Source organism: Hypanus sabinus, chromosome 13, assembly GCF_030144855.1.
Source record: "Hypanus sabinus isolate sHypSab1 chromosome 13, sHypSab1.hap1, whole genome shotgun sequence".
In the NCBI taxonomy this organism is placed as follows: Eukaryota; Metazoa; Chordata; class Chondrichthyes; order Myliobatiformes; family Dasyatidae; genus Hypanus; species Hypanus sabinus.
This window is the reverse complement of record NC_082718.1, coordinates 107,165,477-107,191,914: the sequence shown is the minus strand read 5'-3', so window position 1 is coordinate 107,191,914 and position 26,438 is coordinate 107,165,477. Positions and strand designations below refer to the sequence as shown.

The 26,438-nt window shown below is 41.4% G+C and overlaps 1 protein-coding gene and 1 long non-coding RNA gene across 3 annotated transcripts in view; one reads left to right on the top strand and one right to left on the bottom strand.

The window, feature by feature from the left end:
• Positions 1–1,100: 1,100 nt before the first annotated feature.
• LOC132404256 (solute carrier family 2, facilitated glucose transporter member 11-like) overlaps positions 1,101–26,438 on the bottom strand; it is a 34,872-nt gene continuing 9,534 nt past the window's right edge. For both annotated transcript variants that reach the window (XM_059988378.1, XM_059988380.1), the window contains exons 6-14: positions 26,088–26,212; positions 24,683–24,812; positions 22,777–22,925; positions 16,705–16,892; positions 14,850–14,960; positions 12,567–12,668; positions 7,502–7,577; positions 6,598–6,725; positions 1,101–4,073 (exon numbers count right to left, since the gene is read on the bottom strand). In XM_059988378.1, coding sequence (XP_059844361.1) covers positions 3,921–4,073; positions 6,598–6,725; positions 7,502–7,577; positions 12,567–12,668; positions 14,850–14,960; positions 16,705–16,892; positions 22,777–22,925; positions 24,683–24,812; positions 26,088–26,212 — 1,162 coding nt within the window. In that variant the 3' untranslated portion in view covers positions 1,101–3,920. The remainder of the gene's footprint in view (positions 4,074–6,597; positions 6,726–7,501; positions 7,578–12,566; positions 12,669–14,849; positions 14,961–16,704; positions 16,893–22,776; positions 22,926–24,682; positions 24,813–26,087; positions 26,213–26,438) is intronic.
• LOC132404258 (uncharacterized) lies at positions 7,563–14,822 on the top strand. Its single transcript, XR_009515478.1, has 3 exons — positions 7,563–8,065; positions 11,878–12,058; positions 14,149–14,822. It is a non-coding gene; the product is annotated as an uncharacterized LOC132404258 (long non-coding RNA).

The following is a 26,438-nucleotide window of genomic DNA, read 5'->3' as shown; positions in this document are numbered from 1 at the left end:
CACGATGCGGACCCCTAGGCGGGTGCGGGGCACAATCCCAGGGTTCGGGCGGAAGAGGAGGAAAGGGCAGAGGAGAGCCCTCCCTGGGTGGGCTGCATATGTCCTGGGTAGGGCCGCCTCCCAGGCGGAAACACCGGAGGCCTGGGCACGATGCGGACCCCTAGGCGGGGCACAATCCCAGGGTTCGGGCGGCAGAGGAGGACGGGGCAGAATCCCCGCCGGGCAGCAGCAGGAGGCCTGACGAAGGGTCTCAGCCCGAAACGTTGACAGTGCTTCGCCTTATAGATGTTGCCTGGCCTGCTGTGTTCCTCCAGCATTTTCTGAGTGTTGTTTGAATTTCCAGCATCTGCAGATTTCCTCGTGCTGACTCCCCTTCATATGTTTCTTGTCCCCTTGCAAAAAAACAATCCTTGAACCATGCTTTCATCACAAACATAACTAAGAAGCAAAGATTAGTTGCGCGGCAAAGTTGACTCATCCAAATGCAGAACAAATTCTCCTGTCCTGAGAACATAGCACGTCTTTCACAATCTTCGACTATTCATCTTTGAACAGTCGTCACTGAGCGGAGTTGCTTTATTTGGTTTGGTGATTTATGCAAAACCCTACTCAAAACTTCTCTTACAGCTGGCAGAATCAGTTCTGCTCTCTCTTTCATACGTACACACAGACTCTTTCATTCTACCATCGATTGCATCCTATCTCCCATGTCTTCCCCCTTTGCTCACACTGTAACCTCCTTTCTCCCCACTCATATAAAATGGCTGGCAGCAGAGTGAAAAGATACTTCCATGGCATCAAGTATGTCTGTATGAATTTTGGGCATGCACCTCTTGTTCCCCAAGTAAGGTGCGTGGGCAATATTGCTCCCCTGGGGGCAGGAGTTTCTAAAAAGGCAATAAATACAAAGGGTGCAGCTGGTAGCAAAGGAGGCAGTCCTATTCAGGAATGTTTGACAAGATCTGATTTACTCCAAATCTTTCACAATGTATCTCGTCAGCATTTGTTTCAAACACCCAAAACCCTTTACTGGAAATCTTTGTTTGTTTTAAACAAACTGCTTTTCCATTAAAAGATAAATAAGTCACAAATTAAACTCATTGGAAAGAAAACCCAACTTTACTGTAACTGATGTATTATAATACCAATGCGGGGCATCGTTACAAGGGAATGTAACTTTAACAAATATTCCTTAATTTTACACTGTTCAGTTGATATGTTCATTGTTCAAAGATTGGCTTTATATGCAACCTTTCAGAAATTATACTCTAAATAATTTAATGTTACAATTACTTCAACAGGCACTTCAATAATTTATTGATGCAGGCATTGAGAATATTGATTCATGTGGTAGGCTCTTAATAGCAATTGGTATAAATCAGGAAGGAGACAAAAGTCAAAAAATTACATCTTCAGCTTCACAATTCCAGCATGTTTCAGTGCTTATTTAAGATTGGCTTATTTACTAAATGCCACTTTTCATTCAGATTATCTATATGTACAGCACTGCTAGAGATTCTTTCTCACGCACTTGTGTCTCCTAATTTATGATTCAGCTTCTATGCTTTAAAGAACACAAGGAAGACTAGAGTGTGCTTAACTTATATAATTTAAAATGTATATATAATTATCCAGCTTTATTGGTATTTTAAACTGTGCATGTACTGTTCTCCATATAAATGTCCGTACATTTGGAGAGAATGAATTAGTGTTTTCAATGTCAACATTTGATTGTTGTGAAGCAATTGGTTTTCCTGCTGTCATACAGATTCTTCCAGCATCCCAGAAGTATCAGAATCGCAGATCAATGTGAATTGAGCTGAGCTGTGGCCGGTGGTTTCCAAGCTATTCAACTACAGATGCTCCCAGCTAGCATGTCGTGGATTCATGGGACTGTATTTGCTGAGTTTAGAAGGTAGAGTGATCTCATTGAAGCCTATTGAATATTGAAAGGCCAGTATAGAGTGGACACGGAGAGAGAACTTCCAATAGCTGGAGACACTGTAACCACAGTGCACAGCCTCAGAATACAAGGATGTTCCTTTAGACCAGAGAGGAGGAATTTATTTAGACAATAGGTGCAGGAGTAGGCCATTTGGCCCTTTGAGCCAGCACCACCATTCACTGTGATCATGGCTGATCATCCACAATCAGTACCCTGTTCCTGCCCTCTCCGCATTTCCCTTGACTCTATCTTTAAGAGATCAATCTCTTTCTTGAAAGCATCCAGAGAATTGGCCTCCACTGCCCTGTGGAGCTAGGTTGTTTGTATGTTTAAAGCAGAGGTTGATAGGTTCTTGATTAGTATCCATCATTGTCAAGAAGTCCTTCACGACTTTGGATTCACCTTATAACCAGATCAGTACTTCCAGCATTTCCTGTCATTAAGTTCGAAAGCTACAGAGGCTCCCAGGCTATGGATGGCCTGATCTGTGGAAATGTGGTGTACATCTGTAAAACATTTATCTAGATAGCATAATAATGTTCTGTGGTACTTGTGAATAACTGGATACATGTATATTCAATTAGTTTACTTATGAGAGTGAGTATACAATGAAATGAATGAATTTTAGAAATTATATGTAGAGCGATTTGATATGGGCAGCAGTGGGAAATGAGTATTTCTCAGGTACAGAGAAACTGGCTTACAGTTGTCAGGAATGGAAAAACATACAAAACCTAGGGGCTGCCTAAAGTTGGGGAAATTATTTCTCATAAAGGTATAAGCATGAGCTCAGTAAATTGTTGGTTCTATTGATCAATTTTATGAATGAATCTGCAGATACTTGAACATGTGACCTGGATTATCAACAACTATTTCTGCTGTAGGTTCCCTGCCCAGTGACGGAGAAAACTAACAGCAAAGATCAGCTGCTCTACCCCACACTGCATGACGGCAGAAAAAAAGCATATGGAAGAATATTGTTTAAATGCAGAGTAAGAAACTACCTAACCTGCTGGAAACACTCAGCAGGTTAGGTTAAAAAAAAACTGAGCTAATGTTTCAGATCATAAGCAACCTCTCTCTTTCTAACTCACAAATGTCGCCTGACCAAATATTATGCACCAGTAATTAACTGGACATCAGAAACAGAAGTAGCCCAGAGACACCTCACTATTAAATATCAAGGCTAATCTGTCCACTCAGTACTATTTTCTCATGCTAACTCTAAATCTCTAAAATCAATCAACCTTCACCACAAGTACACTCAGTGGCCACTGGATTAGGCACATTTGCTCATTAACATAAACATCCAATCAGCCAATCATGTAGCAGCAACTCAGTGCTTAAAGCATGGAGACATGGCCATAAAGTTCAGACTGAACATCAACATAGGGAAGAAACGTGATCAGAGTGGCTTTGATTGTGGAATGTTTGTTGGTGCCAGACCTGGCGGTTTGAGCAGCTCAGGAACTGCTGATCTCCTGGGGTTTTCACACACAGGTTCGAGAGTTTACAGAGAATGGTGTGAAAGAAAACACAAAAACACCCAGTGAGCAGCAGCTTTGTGGGTGAAAACACCTTGTTAATGCAAGAGGTGAGAGGAGAATGGCCAGGCTTGGTCAAGCTGACTGGAAGGTGACAACAATCATGCACTACAACAGTGCAGAAGAGCATCTCAGTACACAAAACTTGTCAAACCTTGAAGAGCATGGCTCCAGCAGCAGAACATACACTCAGTGGCCACTTTATTAGGAGTAGGAGGTACCTCACAAAGTGGCCCTGAGTAACATATGCACCAAATCAGCCTCCACAGAAGTACATTAGCAGAGACTTGCTAAGATTCACCAGCCTCCAGATGATGAATTTTCTTCTCTCTCGTCCTGAACGTTTAAATCCTTATTTTAAGAAAGGAATCCTTGGTTATTTTTGTTTTGACAGGCTTTAACGTAGTTTTGTTGCTTTATCTTCACTTGGTCTACTTGAGCCCTCTGAAATTTTGCTTATGAAACTCCTTGGAAATTTCAAGAAAGGTCTTTCCTTTTGTTTCGGGCAGGAAGACTCCAATAAAGACAACAAAGCAGCAGCTAAGGGAAAGGAATGGCACATAGCAGAAACTGCCCAGCCCCTCCTGAAAGAGAGAAAGACAGGGTGAGTGCAGCACAACAGATCTTCATTACAGGATCAAAGCAACTTCATTTACTACTCTCTTCCCTTTTTGCCTCACCCTGAAATGATTTTTTTAAATATTTAATCTTCTGGAATCTGGGCATTACAAGAAGTTATTGCCTATTTCTAAATGCTCTTGAGAAGAAGGCAGTCAGCTGCTTTTTTGAATAACTGCAGTCCCTCTGCTGAAGGGGAGAGAAATCCAGCATTTAGACACAGCAGCAATGAAGTGCCGGTGATATATTTCCCAGCAAGGACGGCGAGTCATGCTATTCCTCTTCGTTATACCACCCAGCAACAATAATATAATTTGCATCAGGATTGAATCCCCTCTGCCCTTCAGACAGTAGGTTTTCCAAAGAGCAGAGGGAGTGGTGGGGAAGGAATGCATTTTATTTTGAATAGACAAGGACTGAATACAAAAATCTAGCAGAACTCCACAAGAGTATTTGTACCCCTGATGATCTTATTCTGTCTTCAGCAGGGGCCATTGCTTGATGCTCTTACACCCCTATCAAAGGGGATCAGTGTAAATGAATGTTTACAAAGGGCTTGCTTCCCTGCTACTCAATCACCATCACTCAAGAAGGCATTGCTGTTTAGGTAATTGACCCTGCCTTGCAGAGGTTCTATACGTGTCTGTTTTAACACAAAGTAACACACAAAAAGTGCTTAAGGAACTCAACAGATCAAGCAACATCTACAAAGGGGAATAAGCAGTCAATGTTTTGGGCCGAGACACTTCATCAGGATCTACATTCCATTTCTAGTATCTGCAAAATCTCCCGTATTTTCCCTTCTTAACAATTCCTCTTACCTCCCCTTGAATAACATAGCCATCACTGAACCATTATTCCATCTTCCTGGACCTCCTCCATCCAGAAACTCCAGAATTGCCACCCTTCATCTCGCACTCCTACCTCAACTTCTTTTCTAATATCCTCAAGCATCAGCCCCATTGGAGCTGTTGATTTAGCTTATTCTGGCCTCAGCTTTCCTTCTGTCTTAACACTATTTTATAAAAAAATATCAATGTTTTCATATTCACATTCATACCACATCCAGGACATGCTCTCTTTTCCTATTACCATTTGGGAGAGAAACAGGAGCCTGAAGACTCATGCTAAACATTTTAGGAACAACTTCTTCCCCTTTGTGATTAAACTTCTGAATGATCTATGAACCTCTGAACGCTACCTCGTTATTCCTCTTTTAAACCATTTTTACCTTCTTTGTATTTCACACAGGTTGAGTACCCCTTATCTGAAATTCCAAAATTCAAAAGCCTCCAAAATCTGAAATTTTTCCGATCACTGACATAACGTCACAAATGGAAAATCCCCACAGGGTGCTGGGAAGGTTCCTAGGCGATGTGCCGGTCTTTGCACACCACAGAAATTTCAGAGAAGTGACCTCACGTATGTAATGAAGAGAAGTTAATGAGAAATTGGGGGAAAAAAACGCATAAAGTGAACAATGAAGATCTCGACCATGAGTGGATTCGTCCGTGTGAACATATGCCTCTTAACGGTACGCTGATCATGAAACAAGCAATGATCTATCACGACAAACTGAAAATTGAAGATAATTCTGAAAATTCAGCAGGCTGGTTGCAGAAATTTAAGAAAAGGCGCAGCATTAAATTCTTAAAGATGATATAAAGTCTGCTGATCATGAAGCAGTTGAGAAATTCATTGAAGAGTTTCGCTGATGAAAATCTAACACCAGAACAAGTCTACAATGCTGATTGCTTTTTTGCCTTACATAAAACCTTAAAAAATACAAATATAATGCACTACAACATTTTAATGAAAACATGACATCCTAGGTGGAGACTGAAAACCTGTTGTTGTTCAACTGCTGATTCAGGAATTCTCCTGATGTTGCTTTCCTTACCTTGCACACATATATTTCCATTATATTAATTGTATGGAACAATTTTTACTGTTAGGTACGCATGTGTGATGAACAAGCTATCACATTATACATTAAAAACTCAGAAACTCTCCCACCCCTGAGCATTGTGGGTAAGCAGCACCCAAACTGTAGTGAGCTTTATGTCCTGCCACAAATTTCACAACGTATGTCAGTGATAATGAACTTGATTCTTATTTTGTCCTAAAGTTCACAGACTTGTTATCTGCAACTGTTTGATAAGTGCAGATAATAATTGCACAATTCACATCTACTCATGCACTTCACCCTCCTTTTCTTCTTCACCCGTCCGATTATCACCCGTCTTTCATTAAACTCACTTACCCACCACTTCGTATCCTTTCCTTTTCTTCCTTCTCTTTCCTAGTATCTTAAAACTTACCACTTCCCATCCTGATGAATTCTCATTGACCTGAACTGTTAACTATTCCCATGCCACCTTACCTGGTCATTTCTAATCACTTTCCATTTTTACAAAATAGACTATTTATAGAGATAAAAATGATTAATTTGTTCCAATATTATACATTGTCAATATTCATGATACTTACAACGATAAATGGGAACGTTAACCCAATAATAATATAATTTATCCAGAAAAGGAATCCATTGATCATATATGCTGCAGGCCTTGCAGTCTGGTCAAAGATCTCCATCGGAATGATCCCAGTTACCCCTGCTACGGGCAGAGTAATCACAATAAAGTTACTCTAAACAAATAAGGACATCAGTAACTCCTGACAATTATTCGGATTCTACATATCACATGCAGGAAAGTATAAACACCATTAGCAACACCAACTATAGAGTTAATAACTACGTCATCTGTAGCCGTCTAGTTACTTCTATATCAGGAGAGTGAAAAATTTCAGTGCAGGGGAGTAGAATACATCTACTATTAATTCTATACTGGGCAATGAGTTGGAGATCGAAAGAAATATTCCCAAAGCAAATTTATTTATTCAGAAAAAGATTATTTAAAAGGCGGGGGAACAGAAACTACAGCTACTTTTCCCTACAAGAGTGGAGGAATTTAATCAGAAAACAGTGAGTGAAGGACAGGTATATACAAATTATATACACAATCACTGAGCCTGACTGATAGGCAGCCTAGCCAATCATCTCCACTTTGGTTGTCACATTGGTGCTTTATGCATTGAATACATATTCCACAAAGTGCTCACCAACAGATCCCCCATCAAGCAGGGCAAACTGGTGAATGCAACTTGGTTTTCTCCATTAAAATGGTTACACTTGATTCATCCCTCCAATCATTTCCACATTTCTGACCAAAATATCTTCAGTAACTTCATCTTTTTTATCTGAACTCCACAAGAACAGATCACTTATTTTGCAGTTTTGAAGGACTCATGATGAAATATTAAGTTTTAATATCAACAGCTGCTGCATTTTGTCAACAACTGGGATTTTCTTTGTAGACTACAAATTTCTTACCTGGGCCAATTCCAAAGCTTAAGATGGACGCAAAGATGGAAATTACACTCATATATGGCATCCAGCTAATCTTGTCCTAGTTCAAGACAGATCACATGAGTTAAACATGCAGGGTTTAGTTTTCCAACTAGTCATTAACAGGTTAATTCTAACAGTACAACTGAAAACATGCTCAGGGATGAAGTTCAGAGCCCTCAACTGAATTTGAGTTCCTTTTCTTGCAACAACTGACCCGCTCAAGCTTTGATTCTGTTTTGATTTGGTTGTACTAGATATGGGAAGATGTGCAATAATCAGTCTCATCACCTATAGTTACCATTAGTTATTTGTTTAAAGATACAGCGTGAAACAGGCCCTTCAAGCCACACCGCCCAGCAACACACTAATTTAACCCTCACCTAATCATCGGACAATTCACAATGACCAATTAAACAGTCCCCTCTCTCTTTCTCTCTCTCTCTCTTGATACCTTTCAGTAATTGGTGCTCCAGCTGTCATTCACTGGATTTAAGAAAGTGGAGTAGGAACAAACCTTGAGATCCTTCAAGCCGGATCTGCTACTCAGTAAGTTTGTGATTAACCTAAACTTGAATTTGGCTCCACTTTCCTGCCTGCTCCTTATAACTTACGACTATCCTACGTTTCAAACATCTATCCACCTCTGCTTTGAATACATTCAGTGACTCAGCCTCCATTGCCCTGGGGTAAAGAATTCCAAAGAAATAATCCTCATAAAGAAGTTCATCCCAGTCTACATCCTAAAAAGGCAATTTCTGAAACTACTAGTTCTAGATTCTACCCCAAGATTCTAGATTCTAACCTGTACATCTTCAGAATCTTTCAGATTTTCAATGTGACTATATCTCATTCTCCTGAAGCTCAAGATACTATATAATCCAATTTACTTAGTCTTCACTAATAAAATAACCATTTTATCCTGCGAATCAACTTGGTAAATCTCTTCTGAACTGCCTCCAAACAAATATATCCTTCCGTAAATAAGGAGTGCTGAACTGTACCCAGTACTCCGAATCTATTGTCACGAATGCTCTGTGTGCGTACAGCACAAGTTCTCCTATGATGCCTCCTGTTTGCTTTCTTTACACTTGTTCTACCTGCTATGCTAATATGGTTAATTACAAATACACCAAGAACACTCAGTACCACTATTCCTAAGTTACTCTGTACTTAAACAATGTTCTGCTGTACTATTCTTCTGACCAAAATGGACCACATTACATTATACTCATCTTCCAGATTTTGGCCTCCTCACTCGATCTTTTTATATCCCTTTGTGCTGTCTTTACGACAGTTATTTAGTTTATAATATTTTCGCTTAGTGATTCATTCAATAGTATTTTCTAGTTAGAATTAGAAGTGTTTAAAGTGTATTCATTGCTTGTAAAATATATCGGCATGCGATGACGTCACATCCGGTTTCACCGCGTCTTGTGGGAAAACACCGGTTTGAAATTAGCGCGAGGGTGGGGGCTCACCACGAGGCTCACCTGAGCACAAGCAGTTTTGCAGGCATGAGAAATCACAGTGAGAGCAACGCTGTAAGTTAATAGATAATCGATATATTGAACTAAGATGTTAATGCTGATCCTGTTAGAGGTAACGACGGTAGATAATGTTTATGCTTTCGTTAGTTAAAGAGTCGCGGATAGTTTGCATGGAAGTGTATTTAAAGTAGTCAATGGAGCAGGTAAACTCTCCCTGTATACTGCACCTTAGTGTAATGTAGTTATAGTCACCTTTGCAAGTATTTACACTTGAAATGTGATATTAAGGAAGGAACAAATACTGTATCAATCTTGTATTGTTTTATCAACAGTTTTCACCATATGTTAATGTGAAGAGTGAACAGTAAATGGTTAATCTTACTGCGATCTGGTTCTTATTAACTGTGGTTTATCCGGACGTTAAATTCGGCGTTTCGTTACACCCGAAGGAGAACGTTACACCCTTTGTGCAGACTTTTATGCCTTCTGCACAACTTGCTTTCCTGTCAGTATTGTCAGCAAAGTGGGCTTGTGAAACTGAGTTCATTTTCCTCCTGTCCAAAATCTTTGCAGCAACGTCCCTGCAGACAATAATTTGCCCCATTCACAGGCATGATTGATGCACTTCCATCGTGGCTTTGAGCATCAATGTTCTAGAAAAGAGCCAATGACTTCAAAATAGAAGAACGGGGGGAACAACAATGAAGCGAGGAAAAAAGGACAGGAAATTATCATCATTTTAAGGGGAAAAAAAGTAGACTTGTCTGTACCACGCTCTTTTATCTATAACTTTGGCACAGTAAGCCTTTTCTTTTTAAATTAACAATCAGAGGACCTTCACAGGAATGTTTCACAGACCAAATCATAATTATCAGTGACAGCACAACAGCAGTAATTTCCATTCATGTAGCTTCATTTAATCAAAAAGCACCTTATTATTCATAAATCTACACTAAAGAATTGAAAAGATGTGAATTATGGTTGAGAGTTAAAGAGATAGTGTCTCACAGGTCCAATGACCCAGGTTCAATCCTATGTCCGATCTGGTCTGTGAAAAGTTTGCAAATCCTTCCCCTGGCTGTATCGGTTTAATCAGACAAGCAGTCTGAAAAGACAGAGAGTGGAAGACAGCAGAGAAAGGTTGAGAGAGGTGCACGGGTTCAAGATGGTGAACGGAAAGGCACAGTCGTGCAGTAATGATAATGGTCACAGATCTTAGAGGCTACAACATATTTATGGGCTTCAGACAGCTGCAATGAATCAAGACCAGACTATAAGAGTGGAAAAATGTTGAAAAGCTGAGTTTCAATCATACACACTATTGAATTAGTACCACGTGGGTCCAGCAGCATTTACTTCTGTCACTATATGGAGAAGAATAGGTATCCTGCACAAACATCTAGAAGTTCCAATCAACAGTACATATGATTCATTCCATTAAGTTCACTGCATTCCAGGGTTTTATTCCTAATGTTATCCAGCATATTTGGGACCATTTCCCAAGAAATAAATGCAACCGGTTAAGCCTATACCCTGCAGCCACCCATCACACGTCAAACCTGAATGAATGTCCTATTAACAACCTTCCCCGGCCACCCCCCACCTCACACACTCTCATCCTGCACTGGTCACTTCTCATTCTCCATTGCTGCTGTTGCATGGTTGAATGACTTTACTTTGTCACCAAACAATTGATACTAGAGCGTACTTCATCACAGCGATATTTGATTCTGCGCTTTGCGTTCCCTGAAGTACAAACTGAAGTAAATATAATAAAAATTTAAATTATAAATCACAATTAGAAAATAGAAAAGGGAAAGTAAGGTAGTGCAAGTCAGGTCCGGATATTTGGAAGGTACATCCCAGTTCTGGGTCAGGATCCGTTCAGCAGTCTTATCACATTTTGAAAGAAGCTGTTCCCAAATTTGTCCGTACCAATCTTCAAGCTCCTGAACCTTCTCCCAGAGGGAAGAGGGACAAAAAGTGTGTTGGCTGGGTGGGTCGTGTCCTCGTCCTGCTCCGACAGCGTGCAGTGTAAACTCAGGTGCAAAGGGACTTGCGAGTCCTCGTGCAGGATTCCCTACGGGTTAATTTGCAGGTTGAGTCAGTCGCAAAGAAGGCAAATGCAATGTTAGTATTCCTTTCGAGAGGTGAGGCCTCTCTTGGAGTATTGTGAGCAGTTTTGTGCTGACATTGGAGAGGGTTCAGAGGTTTACAAAAATGATTCTGGGGTTGTCATACGAGGATCATTCAATGGCTCTGGCCTCTATTCGCTGGAATTCAACAGAAGGAGAGGTGGCCTCATTGAAACCTATTGAATGTTGAAAGACCTCAACAGAGTGGATGTGGAGAGGATGTTCCCTATGGTGGGGGAGTCTAAGACCAGAGGACACAGCCTCAGAATAGGGTGTGGGAGTGGTGGAGTCATTTTACAACAGACATGAGGAGGAATTTCTTTAATCAGAGTGGGGAATCTGTGGAATTCATTGCCACAGGGGAGGTCAAGTCATTGGGTACGTTGAAAGCAGAGGTTGACAGTCTCTTGACTGGCCAGGGCATGAAGGGATATGGGGAAAAGAAAGCAGATTGGGGCTGAGAGGAAAAATGGATCAGCCGTGATGAAATGGCAGAGCAGACTTGGTGGGTTAGATGGCCTAATTCTGCTTCTGTACCTTATGATCTTAACTTGAACTGTACTAGATTAAATGGCACCATTCATTTTAGTGAGAGGAAAAGCTGAAAAAAATGCAATTCAATTGTTTTTAAGTGTTTTCTTGCATAATGTGTTTGGTTTTTTATTTACTGTAATTGTTTGAATAAATTTGAACACAGTTGTAACGTAATAATTAACTTTTTTTCATGTTTCTGGAGTTTAGAAATGTCTGAGATTTTCACAAACTTTCAAGCAGCTTTGCAGCTCATCAGCCATTTCAAATGGCTTTCCCGGCTGTTGGTGGGATATACACTCCGGAGATCTTGTGTTATCATCTACAACCTCATTCATCAGGATTGATCTGAAGGTCTCTGTTCAAATTAAGAATGACTGCAGTAGGTAGGTGAATTCGGAGAAATACTGGACTTTGAAAAGTAAATTGTATAACTTTCAATCTGAATGACCTGAAGCACAAGTTTTTTCCCCTTGTTTTTCTTTTGGGTTAAATATCTAAAGATTTTTTTTAAAGCTAAAGCTTCATGACATTGAATGCTGCTAATTAGAATGGTTGAACACTGCTCCTCATTACATTAATCTGATAATCAACCCGGAGATGCTAAGCACAGGGCTGGACATTAAAAACCCTATAAGGATGTCAAATCAAAAATTCCTCAACTTCTTTATTTTGGTGTCATTCTTGCATTTAGTCAACTAGAAACCATCAGAACTCCTGTATGGGAATTTTGATATAAATGCTAATCACAAGATTTTCTATTTCTAATCACTTTAAATAAAGAACACACAACATAGACATAAAAATTGTCTCTGAAATAGGAATCACTGCCTGAAAGTTGACTAATCCCAACCTGATTCTCCTTTTAACAATGAAAAAGAGACTGTGACTCACTTGAAGAGCCAATGAGATGGTGAAAAATATTCCACAGATAACCATCAGACCATAACCTCCCATAAGCAGCAGCCTGCGCCCAGCTTGGTCAATGAACAGATTCTAATGGAGGAAAATCAAATGTTAGAACACGTTAATAATACATCTGCAAGAAAGAACTCTTGGGCATGAGGTGATGACTCTGTCAGAATCGTGTATACTGTCCATAAATAGCAAAACACAGAGTGCAGTGTAAACCCAAGTCCGTGATTCAGCTGGACCGATTCTGAAGATTAGAGAGATCTGCCGTCACACAGGGTCTGGTATTGTCACACAACATTGGAACAGGCACCTCTGCCCACTACATCCATGCCAACCAGTGGAACACCATTTGGCTGCCCTTGATTACTCCTTTTTACCCAGATGTCAGGCCTACAGATCTTTAACTACCAGGCTTCTTCCTGAAAATACAGACCACATTTGCTGTCTTCCAGTCACGTAGCCAAAGGAGATTTTAAAATATCAGCCTGAACCCCAGCAATCTCTTCCCTCGTTTCCCCATAGTATCCTGGGATAATCCTCATCTGGCCTCACAGTGCTGCCACCTTTAAGTCCACCAAGACAAATCAGGGGAGGCCGCATCAGGAGTACCAGACGCGATAGACGAACCCAGCAGACTCACAGATAAAGTGTTGCCTCGTGTGGAATGGCTGCTTGAGGCCCTGAGTGGAGGTGAATGGGCAGGTGTAGCAATTGGACAGCTTGTAGGGATTGGTGCTGGGAGGGACAAAAGGACAACAGATCCCTGTGGAAAGCAGAGAGTGGGGGTGGGGGAGGGAGGTGAAGATGTTGTTAGTTGTAGGATCCCTTTGAAGATGAAGAAAGTTGCAGAGGATGATGTGTTGAATGCTGGGGCTCAGAGGGTGGTAGGTAAGGACAAACGGAGCTCAATCACCGTTAAGACAACAGGAAGATGGGGTGGGTGAAGATGTTTGTGAAATGGAGATGTAGGCGACGGCAGGACGAATGGTGGAGGAAGGGAAACTCCATTCGCTGATGTCCTGGAACGGAAAGCTGTGTCGTGGGAACAAATACAGTGGAGATAAAGGAACTGAGAAAGGGGAATAGCGGGAAGAGGTATAGACAAGATAACCATAGGAATCGGTAGGTTTATCAAAGATGTCAGTCAACAGTTTCCTTCCAGAGATGGGGACAGAGTTTGAAAAAGGAGAGGGAGGTATTTGTAATTGCCTATAGGTCAGGTTGGGTTTAGAAAAATAGTAAACCTCAAAGCTTGGGTTGGTGTGAGTCAGACATCTATCTACCCCAAACCAACCCAAGATCCACTTTTGCAGATTAAGTTTACATTTTGTTTTGACATTTTCTTTGTCCCTCACAATTACAAATCCCTGTAAGATCTTCTCTCAGGTGTCTATTTTTCATGATGAAAAGCCAAATCTCTGCAATCTATTTTACAATACACACACTTAAAACTGGCAACCTACCCTTGAAACTGACAAACAGCTTATTCTCCTTGTCTGGTATATAAATGCAAGCTGTGGTTTCATTGCCTCCAACCTTTGAATCTCTCTCTCCTTTTCAGGTCACCAAAAGCCAGTCAGAAATTGGAATGTGACTGATGCACTGAGCTATTTTATCATCATCTCCTTATAGAATAGCCGACTGTTTTGACTATTTAAAATTCCCACTGGCTTCAATGATTGCAATTGGCAGCAAGTCTATCACTTTGTCTTTTCCATCCACATGTTTAAAATCTTTTAATGTCATTTGCAGAGGTAAATCCTGCTGGGAGGGAGATATACACCCATCCCAAAGCAGTTTTCATAGTAACATTTGTTTTGTTTTTATTTGTGGATTATCCCATATTCAACCAGAGTGGTTCATAATGTAACATGCTCCACTTTGAATCTTTGTTTTACTCACAGCTCAGCAGAATTATTTTCTAGACTGTTCATTATCTTCCACTTAATCTATCCTGAGTATCTATCCTGTGTATCACACATTCTGAGCAATGCACTTCACCCAATTAATCTTATTGCAGGTATTCCTTCCCTTTTGTATCCCTTCTACACATTACACACTTGCATTCTTCAGCCTGTATATTATACAGTGTATCACACACTTAATTTCTTTAAATTGAAAATTAGGAAAGATCTTGGAGAACTCTTAAATTGATCATAAGCCTATACAAGAAGTGGGAAGGTGACTTTACCCAGGGGCTATTGGTGTATGAATAGGAGTCAAACAAAACTATGAGAACCTTCATTATAAAAAATTACGCACACTTGTCAATGCAGTAACAAGCTCACAGCACCCAGTTCCAATAGCGACATACGGGATGTTTTTCTCAGAAATTCCCACAGCACGAAAAACATATGCAGCATAGTAGTACATCTGTTGGAGGAAAAGGAATTAAAACTCTGAATCCAACCACATATAACCTGTTTCTGCTAACACATCAGACCAGGCAAATAATACAAGCACACAGCTGATTTGCTGTCCCCATGAAAGAGTCTGTAAACATTTGATATATAATGTGATTTGCTCTTTCCTGGGACACACAGTGTTATATAAAATATATACACATGCTCAGCTATTTCAAGAGTTTATATTGTTATGCAAGATGCTCACAAAATACTATTCACTGTAATATATGGTGTGTTATACACTATACGGTGTTATATACTATACGGTGTATCCTAATGTATTTGATGCACATTACATCTATTTCCTGTGTTGTTTGATATCCTTTCACTTTCATAGCTGATGTGATTTTTTGCAGTCTTGTTCTCAGGTAGTTTGTGTTTGAAGTTTTCTGACTCTCATATTGGTCTCTTCCTTTAGGGCCATTCCTCAGAAACTCCTTGGCAGGTGGGCAGCATAGACATTGAAGTTGAAATACAAATTTATATTGAAATTTCCTTTCAGTCATGCGTAAACAAACTGGGCAATAGTAAGCCAAACAACCAGAGACACATTCCAGACCATAATATCGTGTGGAGGGCTGTCAGAGGTTACAGGGCATTGATAGGGTGGAAAACTGGGCTGAGAAGTGGCAGATGGAGTTCAACCCAGATAAGTGTGAAGTGGTTTGTCTTGGTAGGTCAAATATGATGGCAGAATATGGTATTAATGGTAAGACTCTTGGCACTGCGGAGGATCAGAGGGATCTTGGGGTCCAAGTCCATAGGATGCTCAAAGCAGTTGCGCGGGTTGACTCTGTGGTTAAGAAGGCATATGGTGTAACTAATCATGGAATTGAATTTAGGAGCCAAGACGTAATGTTGCAGTTATAAAGGATCTTAGTCAGACCCCACTTGGAGTGCTATGCTCAGTTCTAGTCCCCTCATTACAAGAAGAATGTGGACCCATAGAAGGGGTGCAGAGGAGATTTACAAGGACGTTGCCTGGATTGGGGAGCATGCTTTATGAAAACAGGTTGAGTGAACTCGGCCTTTTCTCCTTGGAGCAACAGATGATGAGAGGTGACCTGATAGAGGTGTACAAGATGAGAGGGATTGACCCTGTGGATAGTCAGAGGCTTCTTCCCCCAGGGCTAAAATGGTTGCCACAAGAGGACACAGGTTTAAGGTGCTGGGGAGTAGGTACAGAGGAGATGTCAGGAGTAAGTTTTTTATTCAGAGAGTGGTGAGTGTGTAGAATGGGCTGCCGGCAACGGTGCTGGAAGCAGATACGATAGGGTCTTTTAAGAGACTTTTGGATAGGTACATGGAGCTTAGAAAAATAGAGGGCTATGGGTAAGCCTAGTAATTTCTAAGGTAGGGATGTGTTCAGCACAACTTTGTGGGCTGAAGGGCCTGTATTGTGCTGTAGGTTTTCTATGTTTCAAGTCCAGTCTTCTGTACATTTTGATTCACTTTGCAATAAATATCAATTCCTTTGCCAACGCAACAGAATCCATTGGAATTCAAGTGCATCACAACTACAAATATATGTCTCGTTGCAGTTCTACATATTAATCCATTTTAACATGTCCATGCCTCACTGAATTCTAAGTATGTCACCCTGAGCAAGTCCAGTAGAAGCTCGCAGATCTCCCATTCACACCTTTATCTTTTTGTGCTGCCACCTTCAAAGAAACATCTATCTGAATGCACAGATGGTTCACCCTACTTACAGCATCATTCCCACATAACTGTATGGCAGAGCCCAGCACAAAGGTGATCATCAACTGCCTTCGGATACTACGGTCTACGAACATATCCCATATTTTCTTGGCATTTTCACCTTTAAGTACAGATTGCTCTTCCAACATTTCATCTATTTCTGACGTCAGGTTGGCATTGCCACGCAGTTGTTTTAGCGCTGTAAAGAAATACAGAGGGTGATGTTACTGGCATTCAGAGGGTCAATCATAAGCTAACATGGTCTGGGGTACTTGCCAATAGTCGTGAATTGCACTTCTCTCACATGATGCGACTGTGAGTGTTCTACAGGATGGACCAAATCCTGCTAACCCAGAATTTCCAACTACAGTCCCCCAGTTACTCTCACTGGCTTTGTGCACCGTGCAGGCCAGCAACACAAGGCTCCACCAAAGGACTCTAGAGGGAGCTCAGCCGCAAAGCAAAACTAACGCTAAATGTAACGCGATGCACTCAAGCTAACAACAAGTCATTCGCTTCCACATGTGGCAGTGGACACACAGAAGCCCAGGGCTACTGCATGTAAATGGCATAACATAGTGAGAGCCATCTATTAATACTGAAATTAATTTCTCTTCCCTACAAAAGAAAGAAATGATCCAAATTTTTTAATTTATTTATTTATTTACAGAAAAGATGCTTCTGCTTCAACAAGCTTCACCACCCAGCGACCATCTATTTAACACTGGCTTAATCACAGGGCAATTTACAATGACCTGTGTGGCTAAGTACAGTTCCAACACCATATATGAATTTGCTGATGACACCACTGTTGTGGGCTGTATCAAAGGGGATGATGAATCAGCATACAGGAGGGAGGTTGAAAATTTGGCTGACTGGTGCATGAGACCAAGGAGCTGATGGCAGACTTCAGGAGAGGGAAACCAGGAGGTCCATGAGCCAGTAATCAATTGGAGAATTAGAGATGGAGGGGGTCAATAACTTTAACTTCCTTGCTGTCACTATTTCAGAGAACCTGTACTGGGCCCATCATATGAATATTATTTTGAAGAAAGTACAACAGCGCCTCTACTTCCTCAGGAGTTTGGGGAGCTTTGGCATGGCATCGAAAATCTTAGCAAACTTCAATAGATGTGTGGTAGAAAGTGCGCTGACTGGCTGCATTACAACCTGGTATGGGAACACCAATGTCTTTGAGTGGAAAATCCAACAAAAGGTAGTAGATTCAGCCCTGTCGATCCCACTGTCGCTATCTCCGGAGACAGCTTATCCACCGATGTCTATTATAGACTGACAGACTCTCACATCTACCTGGACTACACCTCATCCCACCCTGCTACTGGTACCAACTTCCACCTATGCCTCAAATTCACCTGTCTGTTTCCAACCTTTCCTTTCTCAATCTCACTTTCGCTATCTCCGGAGACAGCTTTTCCACCAATGTCTATTATAGACTGACAGACTCTCACACCTACCTGGATTATACCTCATCCCACCCTGTCACTTGTAAAAACAACATCCCCTTCTCTCAATTCCTCTCTCCGCTGCATCTGCTCTTAAACGAAGGAGATGCCCTCCTTTTCCAAAGAAAAGGGCTACCCTTCCTCCACCATCAAAGCTGCCGTTAACCACATCGCTTCCATTTCACGCACATCTACTCTTACCCCATCCTCTTGCCACCCTACCAAGGAGGGTTTCTTGTCCTCACCTACCACCCCACCAGCCTCCGCACCCAGCACATAATTCTCTGAAACTTCCACCCCCTCCAACAGGATCCCACCACCAAAACGTCGACTGTACTTTATTCCATCGATGCTGCCTGGCCTTCTGAGTTCCTCCAGCATTTTGTGTGTGTTGCTTAAGGGTATATTAGACACCCAGACCAGATGAACTGCACCCTAGGGTTCTGAAAGAGGTAGCGGCAGAGATCATGGAGGCATTAGTAATGATCTTTCAAAAAATCACTGGACTGGCATGGTGCCAGAGGATTGGAAAATTGCAAATGTCACTTCACTCAAGAAAGGAAGGAGGCAGCAGAAAGGAAATTATAGACTGATTTGCCTGACCTCAGTGACTGAGAAGATGTTAGCGTCATTTGTTAAAGATGAGGTTAAAGAGTACTAGGACATGATAGGACAAAGTCAGCATGGTGTGCTTAAGGGAAAGCCTTGCCCGATGAACTTGTTGGAACTCTGAGGAGAATACAAGTACAATAAAGGGGATGCAGTGGATGTTGTATATTTGGACTTTCAGAAGGCTTTTGACAAGCTGCCACATATGAGGCTGCTTACCAAATTAAGAGCCCTTGGTATTACAGGAAAGTTACTGGCACGGTTATAGTATTGGCTGGTTGGTAGGAGGCAGTGAGTGGGAATAAAAGCATCCTTTTCTGGTTGGCTGCCAGTGACTAGTGGCGTTCTGCAGGGTCTGTGTTGTGACCGCTTCTTTTTATGCTGTATATCAATGATTTAGATGATTAATAAGATGGCTTAGTTGCCAAGTTTGCAGCTGATATGAAGATTTGTGGAGGAGCAGGCAGTGTTGAGAAAACAGGTAGACAGATCAGGAGAATGCGCAAGGAAGAGGCAAATGAAATACAATGTTGGAAAATGCATGATCATGCACTTCTGTAGTAGAAATAAATATGCAGACTAGTTTCTAAATGGGGAGAAAATCCACAACTCTGAGATGCAAAGGGGCTTGGGAGTCCTTGTTCAAAACACCCTAAGGATTAACTTGCAGGTAGAGTCGGTGGTGAGGAAGGCAAATGCAATGTTAGCATTCATGTCAAGAGATCTAGAATACAAGAGCAGGGATGTGATGCTGAGGCTTTATAAGACACTGGTGAGTTCTCACCTTGAGTATTGTGAACAGTTTTGGGCTCCTCATCTAAGAAAAGATCTGCTGGCATTGGAGAGGGTTCGGAGGAGGTTCACAAGGATGATTCCAAAAACATAAGGGTTATCACACGAGGAACGTTTGATATCTCTGGGTCTGTACTCACTGGAATTTAGAAGGTTGAGGGGGAATCTCATTGAAATCTTTCAAATGTTGGAAGGCCACACAGTAGATGTGGAAAGGATGTTTCCCATGCTGGGGAAGTCTAGGACAAGCGGGCACAGCCTCAGTATAGAGGAGTGTCTATTCAAAACAGAGATGCGGAGAAATTTCTTCAGCCAGAGGATGGTGAATTTGTGGAATTTGTTGCCACATGCAGCTGTGGAGGCCAGGTCGTTGGGTGCATTTAAGGCAGAGATTGATAGGTTCTTGATTGGACATGGCATCAAAGATTACGGGGAGAAGGCTGAGGAGTGGGGCTGAGGAGGGGAGAAAAGGATCAGCCATGATTTGAATAGCAGAGCAGACTTGATGGGTCAAATGGCCTAATTCTGCTCCTATATCTTATGTTCTTAAGGGTATAGCCCTCACAACCATTGAGCACATCTATACGAAACGCTGCCCACCCAGGACCACTCTGTTTCCGCTTCTGCCATCAGGTAGAAGGTACAGGTGTCTCAGGACTTGCACCACCAGGTTCAAGAACATTTACTATTCTTCAACCATCAGGCTCTTAAACAAAAGAGGATAGCTACACTTATTCAAGGACTTTGTAATATTGTTATTTCATGTTCATTATTTATTGCTATTACTTTTACTTTGAACCGCCTCGTGTAGCTATTATTAGCCAGTAGTTTCTTTAGATAATTCTCTAGTACCTTTGCATGATGTGATGCAGCAAGATTTGTTCATTCCTCCTTGCAAAATTGCTCAAGATGTGCCAGGTTAGGTAGGGAGCAGCAGTGGACAGCAATCTTAAGGTCTTGTCAGAGATGTTCAATTGGGTTAAGGTCAGAACTCTGAGCAGGCTACTCAAGGACATCAATTTTCATCATTTGAAGCCACACCCCAATGGATCTGGCAGTGTGCTTTTGGTCATTATACTGCTGAAAACAAACTTACTTCTTATTTTAAGCTTTCTGGCAGAGGCTAGCAGGCTTTTAATCCACAATCTCACTGTATTTAGCAGCTTTCAATTTCCCATCAATCCTGACCAGATTTTCAATCGCTGCTACTGAAAAGCATCCCCATAACATGATGCCACCTCCACCATTGCTTACCATAGGGATGGTGTTACCAGGCTGATGCTCAGTATTAGATTTACACCATACAGTACGTGTTGAGGTAAGAATAGTGCACTTTAATCTCATCTGACTACAAGACCTTCTTCTACATCTTTACGGTATCTTGTAAGTGACACTTTGCGAAGACTTTACGAGCAAGGATATGTTTTTAAAAAGAAGCCAGAGCTTCTCCCTTGCCAGTCTTCCATAAATTCATTTGTTGTGCATGGTTTCAGAGATTGTGAAGCCATGAACTTCATCTTCAGTTGGAGCCAATGCAGTTCACTCAGATTGACTGTTGGCATCACAGTAACCTCTCGCACAAGTGCGATTCCTAATTATTTATTTAATATTGTACATCCAAATGAGTAAAAATCTTTATGGTGTATCTCCATCACAATGTACAAGAAATAAAGAGGGGAAATGTAGGATATTGGCCAAACTCAAAGATTGTGTACATGATTGTTTTGTATACATGTCTGTAAAGTCTAATATGTGATCAGATCAATATGTATTGATAAATCTGATGGCCCAGGGAGAGAAGCTGTCCCATACCCTGTTGATCCTGGCTTTAATGCTGTGGTACAGTTTGCCTGACGCTAGCAGCTGAACCAGTTTGTGTTTGGAGTGGCTGGAATCCCTGATGAACTTCTGGGCCCTTTTTAGGTACCTGCTGCTGTAAATGTTCTGAATAGAGGAAAGATCACATCTGCAGATGCACTGGGTTGTCCGCACCACTCTCTGCAGTGTCCCGCGATTGAGGGTAGTACAGTTCCTGTACCAGGCGGTGACACAGCCAGTCAGGCTGCTCTCAATTGTGCCCCTGTAGAAAGTCCTGAGGATTTGAGGACTCATACTGAACCTTTTAAGTTTTCTGAAGTGAAGAGGCACTGTGGTGCTTTTCTCCCCACACAGCCAGTGTGTACAGTCCAGGAGAGATCCCCGGTGATACGTATACTGAGGAACTTGAAACTACTCACTCTCTCAACTACTCTGGAAACTAAGTTTAAAGGGGCAGCCTGACCTAGGCAGTGTGGCTGTGGTTTCCTATTTTTCCCACTATTTCAGGATGGACTTCACTGAGCTCCGAAGAATGTTCAGTGCCTTAGAGGCGGCCTTGTACCCTTTCCCGGATAATCATTTCCCCAAATGGCCTTGAATGCTTTTGTCTTCAGTTTGGTTTGGTCTGTTGAAAATCTACCATCCTATTGGACCTTACAGAGAGAGTGTATTTATTTAGGGGATGCTTCAGTCTTCTACATCAGCAAAATGGGAGAGTTGCTCAGGGCAGTTACTGTTACAGTACTGCACTTGAGGAAAGTTAGTGCAGTATTTACAAAGGGGATGAATACTTCATCAACTTCACAATTTTGGGTGTTTTAGCTTCTAGTAAATTGTTGACAAGTTTTGGAATTTTTCTTTCCATTTCACATGATGCACATGCATCACAGATTAGTTTAGAAAATGCTACTTCAATATATTTCAAATTTAGAAAATGAGGCAGTAAATTGTGAAAATAGTTGTGGGAGCTAAATACTTTTTCAAGGTTCTGTATATGTCTTAATATCAAGTGAAGCTGCAGAAGAATATCAGAAATAGGAGCAGAAATAAGCTACATGCCCCTCTTCACAACTGGTCTATGCTGGCCTCAAATCCTCCTTGATTGCAGTTCCCCCATAACCTTCAAAAATCTGAAAGAGGTCACAACAGTAAATGCTCTTATCGTCTCATAGGTAGAATGACCAGTGCATAGAGTACATGAAGACCAGCAGATGAGGTATCAAAGAGCTGGTTGATCCCACTGGACCCATTCACCATCAAGACAAAGCTTTCTGCACTAGAAAATGAAAGCAGTTTCTTTTATGGTAGTACAAGTCATGCCTCTGACCACTGGCTATCTCAGCTTTCTCCATGATCCCTAAGCCAAAGAATAATGGCGTATATTCTCTTAGCATTTCTCACCCTTCATGCACATATCCTTGTCCTCCCTGTCGATCAGCAAGTACCTGGGACTTTCTGGGCACCATGGGAGAATGGCGAGCTGGATTAGAGCTGGTACTGCAGAGGCTGACAGCAGGATGGGCCATGTTTCTTCTCTGCCCAGTACCTCACTGCAAGCATAATTATAAAATGACTTCACTTGCTTAAGAACACAAATAGTACAGCCAACCAACACAGCAACAGCACGTGAAAAGGATCACCAGAGAGTACATCAGTGGTGCTGGGTCTGTTGCCATTTGTCATTTATGTTAATGATCTGGATGACAATATGGTAAACTGGAGCAAATTTACAGGTGAGGCCAAGATTGGGGATGTACTGGAGAGTGAGGAAGTCTAACAAAGCTTGCACTGGGTTCTGCACCAGCTGTAAAATAGCAGACGGATTTAATTCAGACACGTGTGAGATGCTGCACTTTGGGAGGGCCGACCAAGGTAGGTCTTACACATTGAATAGTAAGGGACTGAGGAGTGTGGAACAACAGAGGGATCTGAGAATACAGGTCCGTACTTCCTTGAAAGTGGCGTCACAGGTAGATAGGATCATAAAGAATGCTTTTGGCACATCGGCCTTCATAAATCAAAGCATTGAGTACAAAAGATGGGATTGTTATGTTGAAGTTGTGTAAGAGGCGAGGCCAAATTTGGAGTATTGTCTGCAATTTTGGTCACTCATCTACAGGAAAGATGCAAATATGATTGAAAGAATGCGGGAAAAAAATTTACAAGGATGTTGCCAGGATTTGATGACCTGACTTATAGGGAAAGTTTGAATAGTTTAGGAATTTATTCCCTACAGCATTGAAGATTGAGGGGATATTTGATAGGAGGTGTACAAAATTATGAAGGGTATCAATAGGGTAAATGCAAGTAGGTTTGTCTACTAGGGTTAGTTGGGACTACAACTAGAGGTGATAGGTTAAAGATAAAAGGTGAAATGCTTAACAGGAACAGGAAAGGCAACTCCTTCACTCAGAGGGTAATGAGAGTGCGGAATGAGCTGCCAGCACAAGTGGTGGATACAGGATCAGTTTCAATGTTTAAGAAAAATATGGATGGGTTCATGGTTGAGGGGGGTTTAGAGTTCTATGGTCTGGGTGCAGGTTGATGGGACTAGGCAGATTAATGGTTCAACACAGTCCAAGATGGGCTGAAGGGCCTGTTTCTGTGCTGTACTCTACGTAGGACAGGCATCTGGGAGTGTATTAAAGACTGGATTGTAATCTAATGCCACACAACTGTTAGAACGATGAATAGCACAGCAGGATTCTCTGCGGTTGGACAGATTGCACATTTATACTTTAGGGTGTAGCTGTAGCTTTCTCAGTTCTTAATCAAAAGTTCACATGTTGCAAGGATACAAAGAAAGAAGATCTCATTTTTGGTGCCTTCATTTTTTTTCAATTAACATACTTAGCAAACGACTGCATTTAAATAACATTTTTAAAAAATATAATCAAACATTCATGGCCGTTCACGGAAATTGTTATCAAGCACAGTTTGACAATGAGTACACACGAAGGTGACAGATGAGGCAACCAAAACCTCTGCCACAGTAGGAACATCCTAAAGAAATAGAGACACAAAGAGAGATGGAAAGGTTTCCTGAGCAAATTCCAGAGTTTGGGCAGACCTTAATGTTTAGTTCCTGGGTGTACTGGGGCTGAGGAGCAGAGGGATCAGCCATGATTGAATGGTGGAGCAGACTCGATGGGCCAGATGGCCTAATTCTGCTCCTGTGGCTTATGGTCTTACACTTCTCTTTACAACTACATTGTGAGCAATAGATTTTAATTCAGGTTTTGACGAGAGCATTTAGGTACACTAGAGCAGCCATCTATATTGTAAATAAGGAAATAATTGAACTTACCTAAGGCCTAAAGCCTGTCCAGTCACTAAACCCGCTGCAGTGAACGGAGCACATGACAAGGCCACTATGCCTCGGATCTTCTTTGGTGCACTTTCACCGAGGTACATGGGGTTGATATTCATTCCCATACCTCAAGAATAAAAGCAAATGTTAGCTGCATGAGGTACAGATTTTAAAACAACAAATTTTACAACATTTGTCAGTGATATTAAACCTGATTCTGGCAGGGATACTGAGCTCAACAGAATTGAATATTTCAGTCTATTTTTATTTCTAGTTTTCCCCAAGTACAATTTTCCACTGCTATGTTCTACCTATAAACCTATTAACAACCCACTGGCTTTACAACTTGTGTGTCAACTTTTGTAAATCATCTGGACTTCTTTTAACCTTTCTTCCTGGATGGAGATTTTCCCTGGCTCTACTGATGCTGTAAGGGAAGATGGTTCCTCACGCAAAGTCTTAATGTTAATGCATTTAACCACATGGAGGGGAAAGAGAGCACATCACGGTCCAATGTCCAGAGAAACCCCACTTCCAGCAGTTTCAGAGGGCATTGATCATGATTGTGAACAACAATTCCAACAGAATTTACACAGTTCATACAAAACTACAGCACACGATGTCTGCGCCGAATATGATGCCACGTTAAACCAAATATCTTGGTTTATATCCTGCAACTTATCTTCCTTATCCTCAGTTCAACTGCTCCTGATGACTTTTAAATCTGGAAATTCCATTGAAGGAGAAGTAGACTGTCTCACAGCGGACCAGAAAAGAGCAAAGGGTCACTGTGGCTGAGAAGTTTAATAAAATTAATAGCAGATGTTTTTTTTCCACATTGCCCTACAACATTAAGGGAGGCCATTTGTCCCAGCAAGTCCATGCCAACTCTCAGAACAACCCTCTCAATCACATTCACTCACTTGCTTCTCCCTTACATGTTCAGTAACCTCTCCCTGAACCTCTGATTTCCCATTTCACACAAAGTAGCCAACTAACCAACCAACATATATATGGTTATATATGTCAATGGGGAAATGAGAGGGAACCAGAGCACTTGGGGGGAAACCCACACAGACAGAGGAAGAATGTGCAAACTCCACACAGACAGTGCCAGAGATCAGCACTCAACCCACCTAGTTATACACCACGCCACCCATTACGAAGGTATTCTCAAATGAGATAGAGTATCAAACTTTAAAATCAGCCACCGCAGTGTATCCAAATTACATGAACAAATTAAAGAACTGGTTAACTTACCACAAAATTTAATTGAACGTAAGATTTCAATAACTTGTAAAAAAACTGAGGTGCGAGAGCAATCCCTACCCCATTCCCATGGCCACACCAGCCTACAACATACGTGAATGAAAACCTAATATCCCAAAGCAAAAGTGACCACCTGAGTTTATTCCAGTAAAAAATCTCCCAATTAAAATCATTTCAAAGGATTTGGCCGTCTTGCTCAGTCCCACCAGCAAAGTACCAATGAGCACAAAAATATTGCTCAGTAGCAGCGAATTCCTCCTGAGAGAAGAGAAATGGAAATCAGTTAGTAAAATGTGTTGGCAGTGTCATTATGTTGATTATAGCAGCAAACATATTCTGCTTAGAGCTAGTTACTTCATACTGCAAGCTTACTCTTTTGAATAGCAGTCTTGTCTCGCTAACAACATAGAACACAGAGTACAGCCAGTAACAGGCCCTTCAGTTGGTAATGTTGTGCAGAACTAAATTAGTAATCAAATGCCCA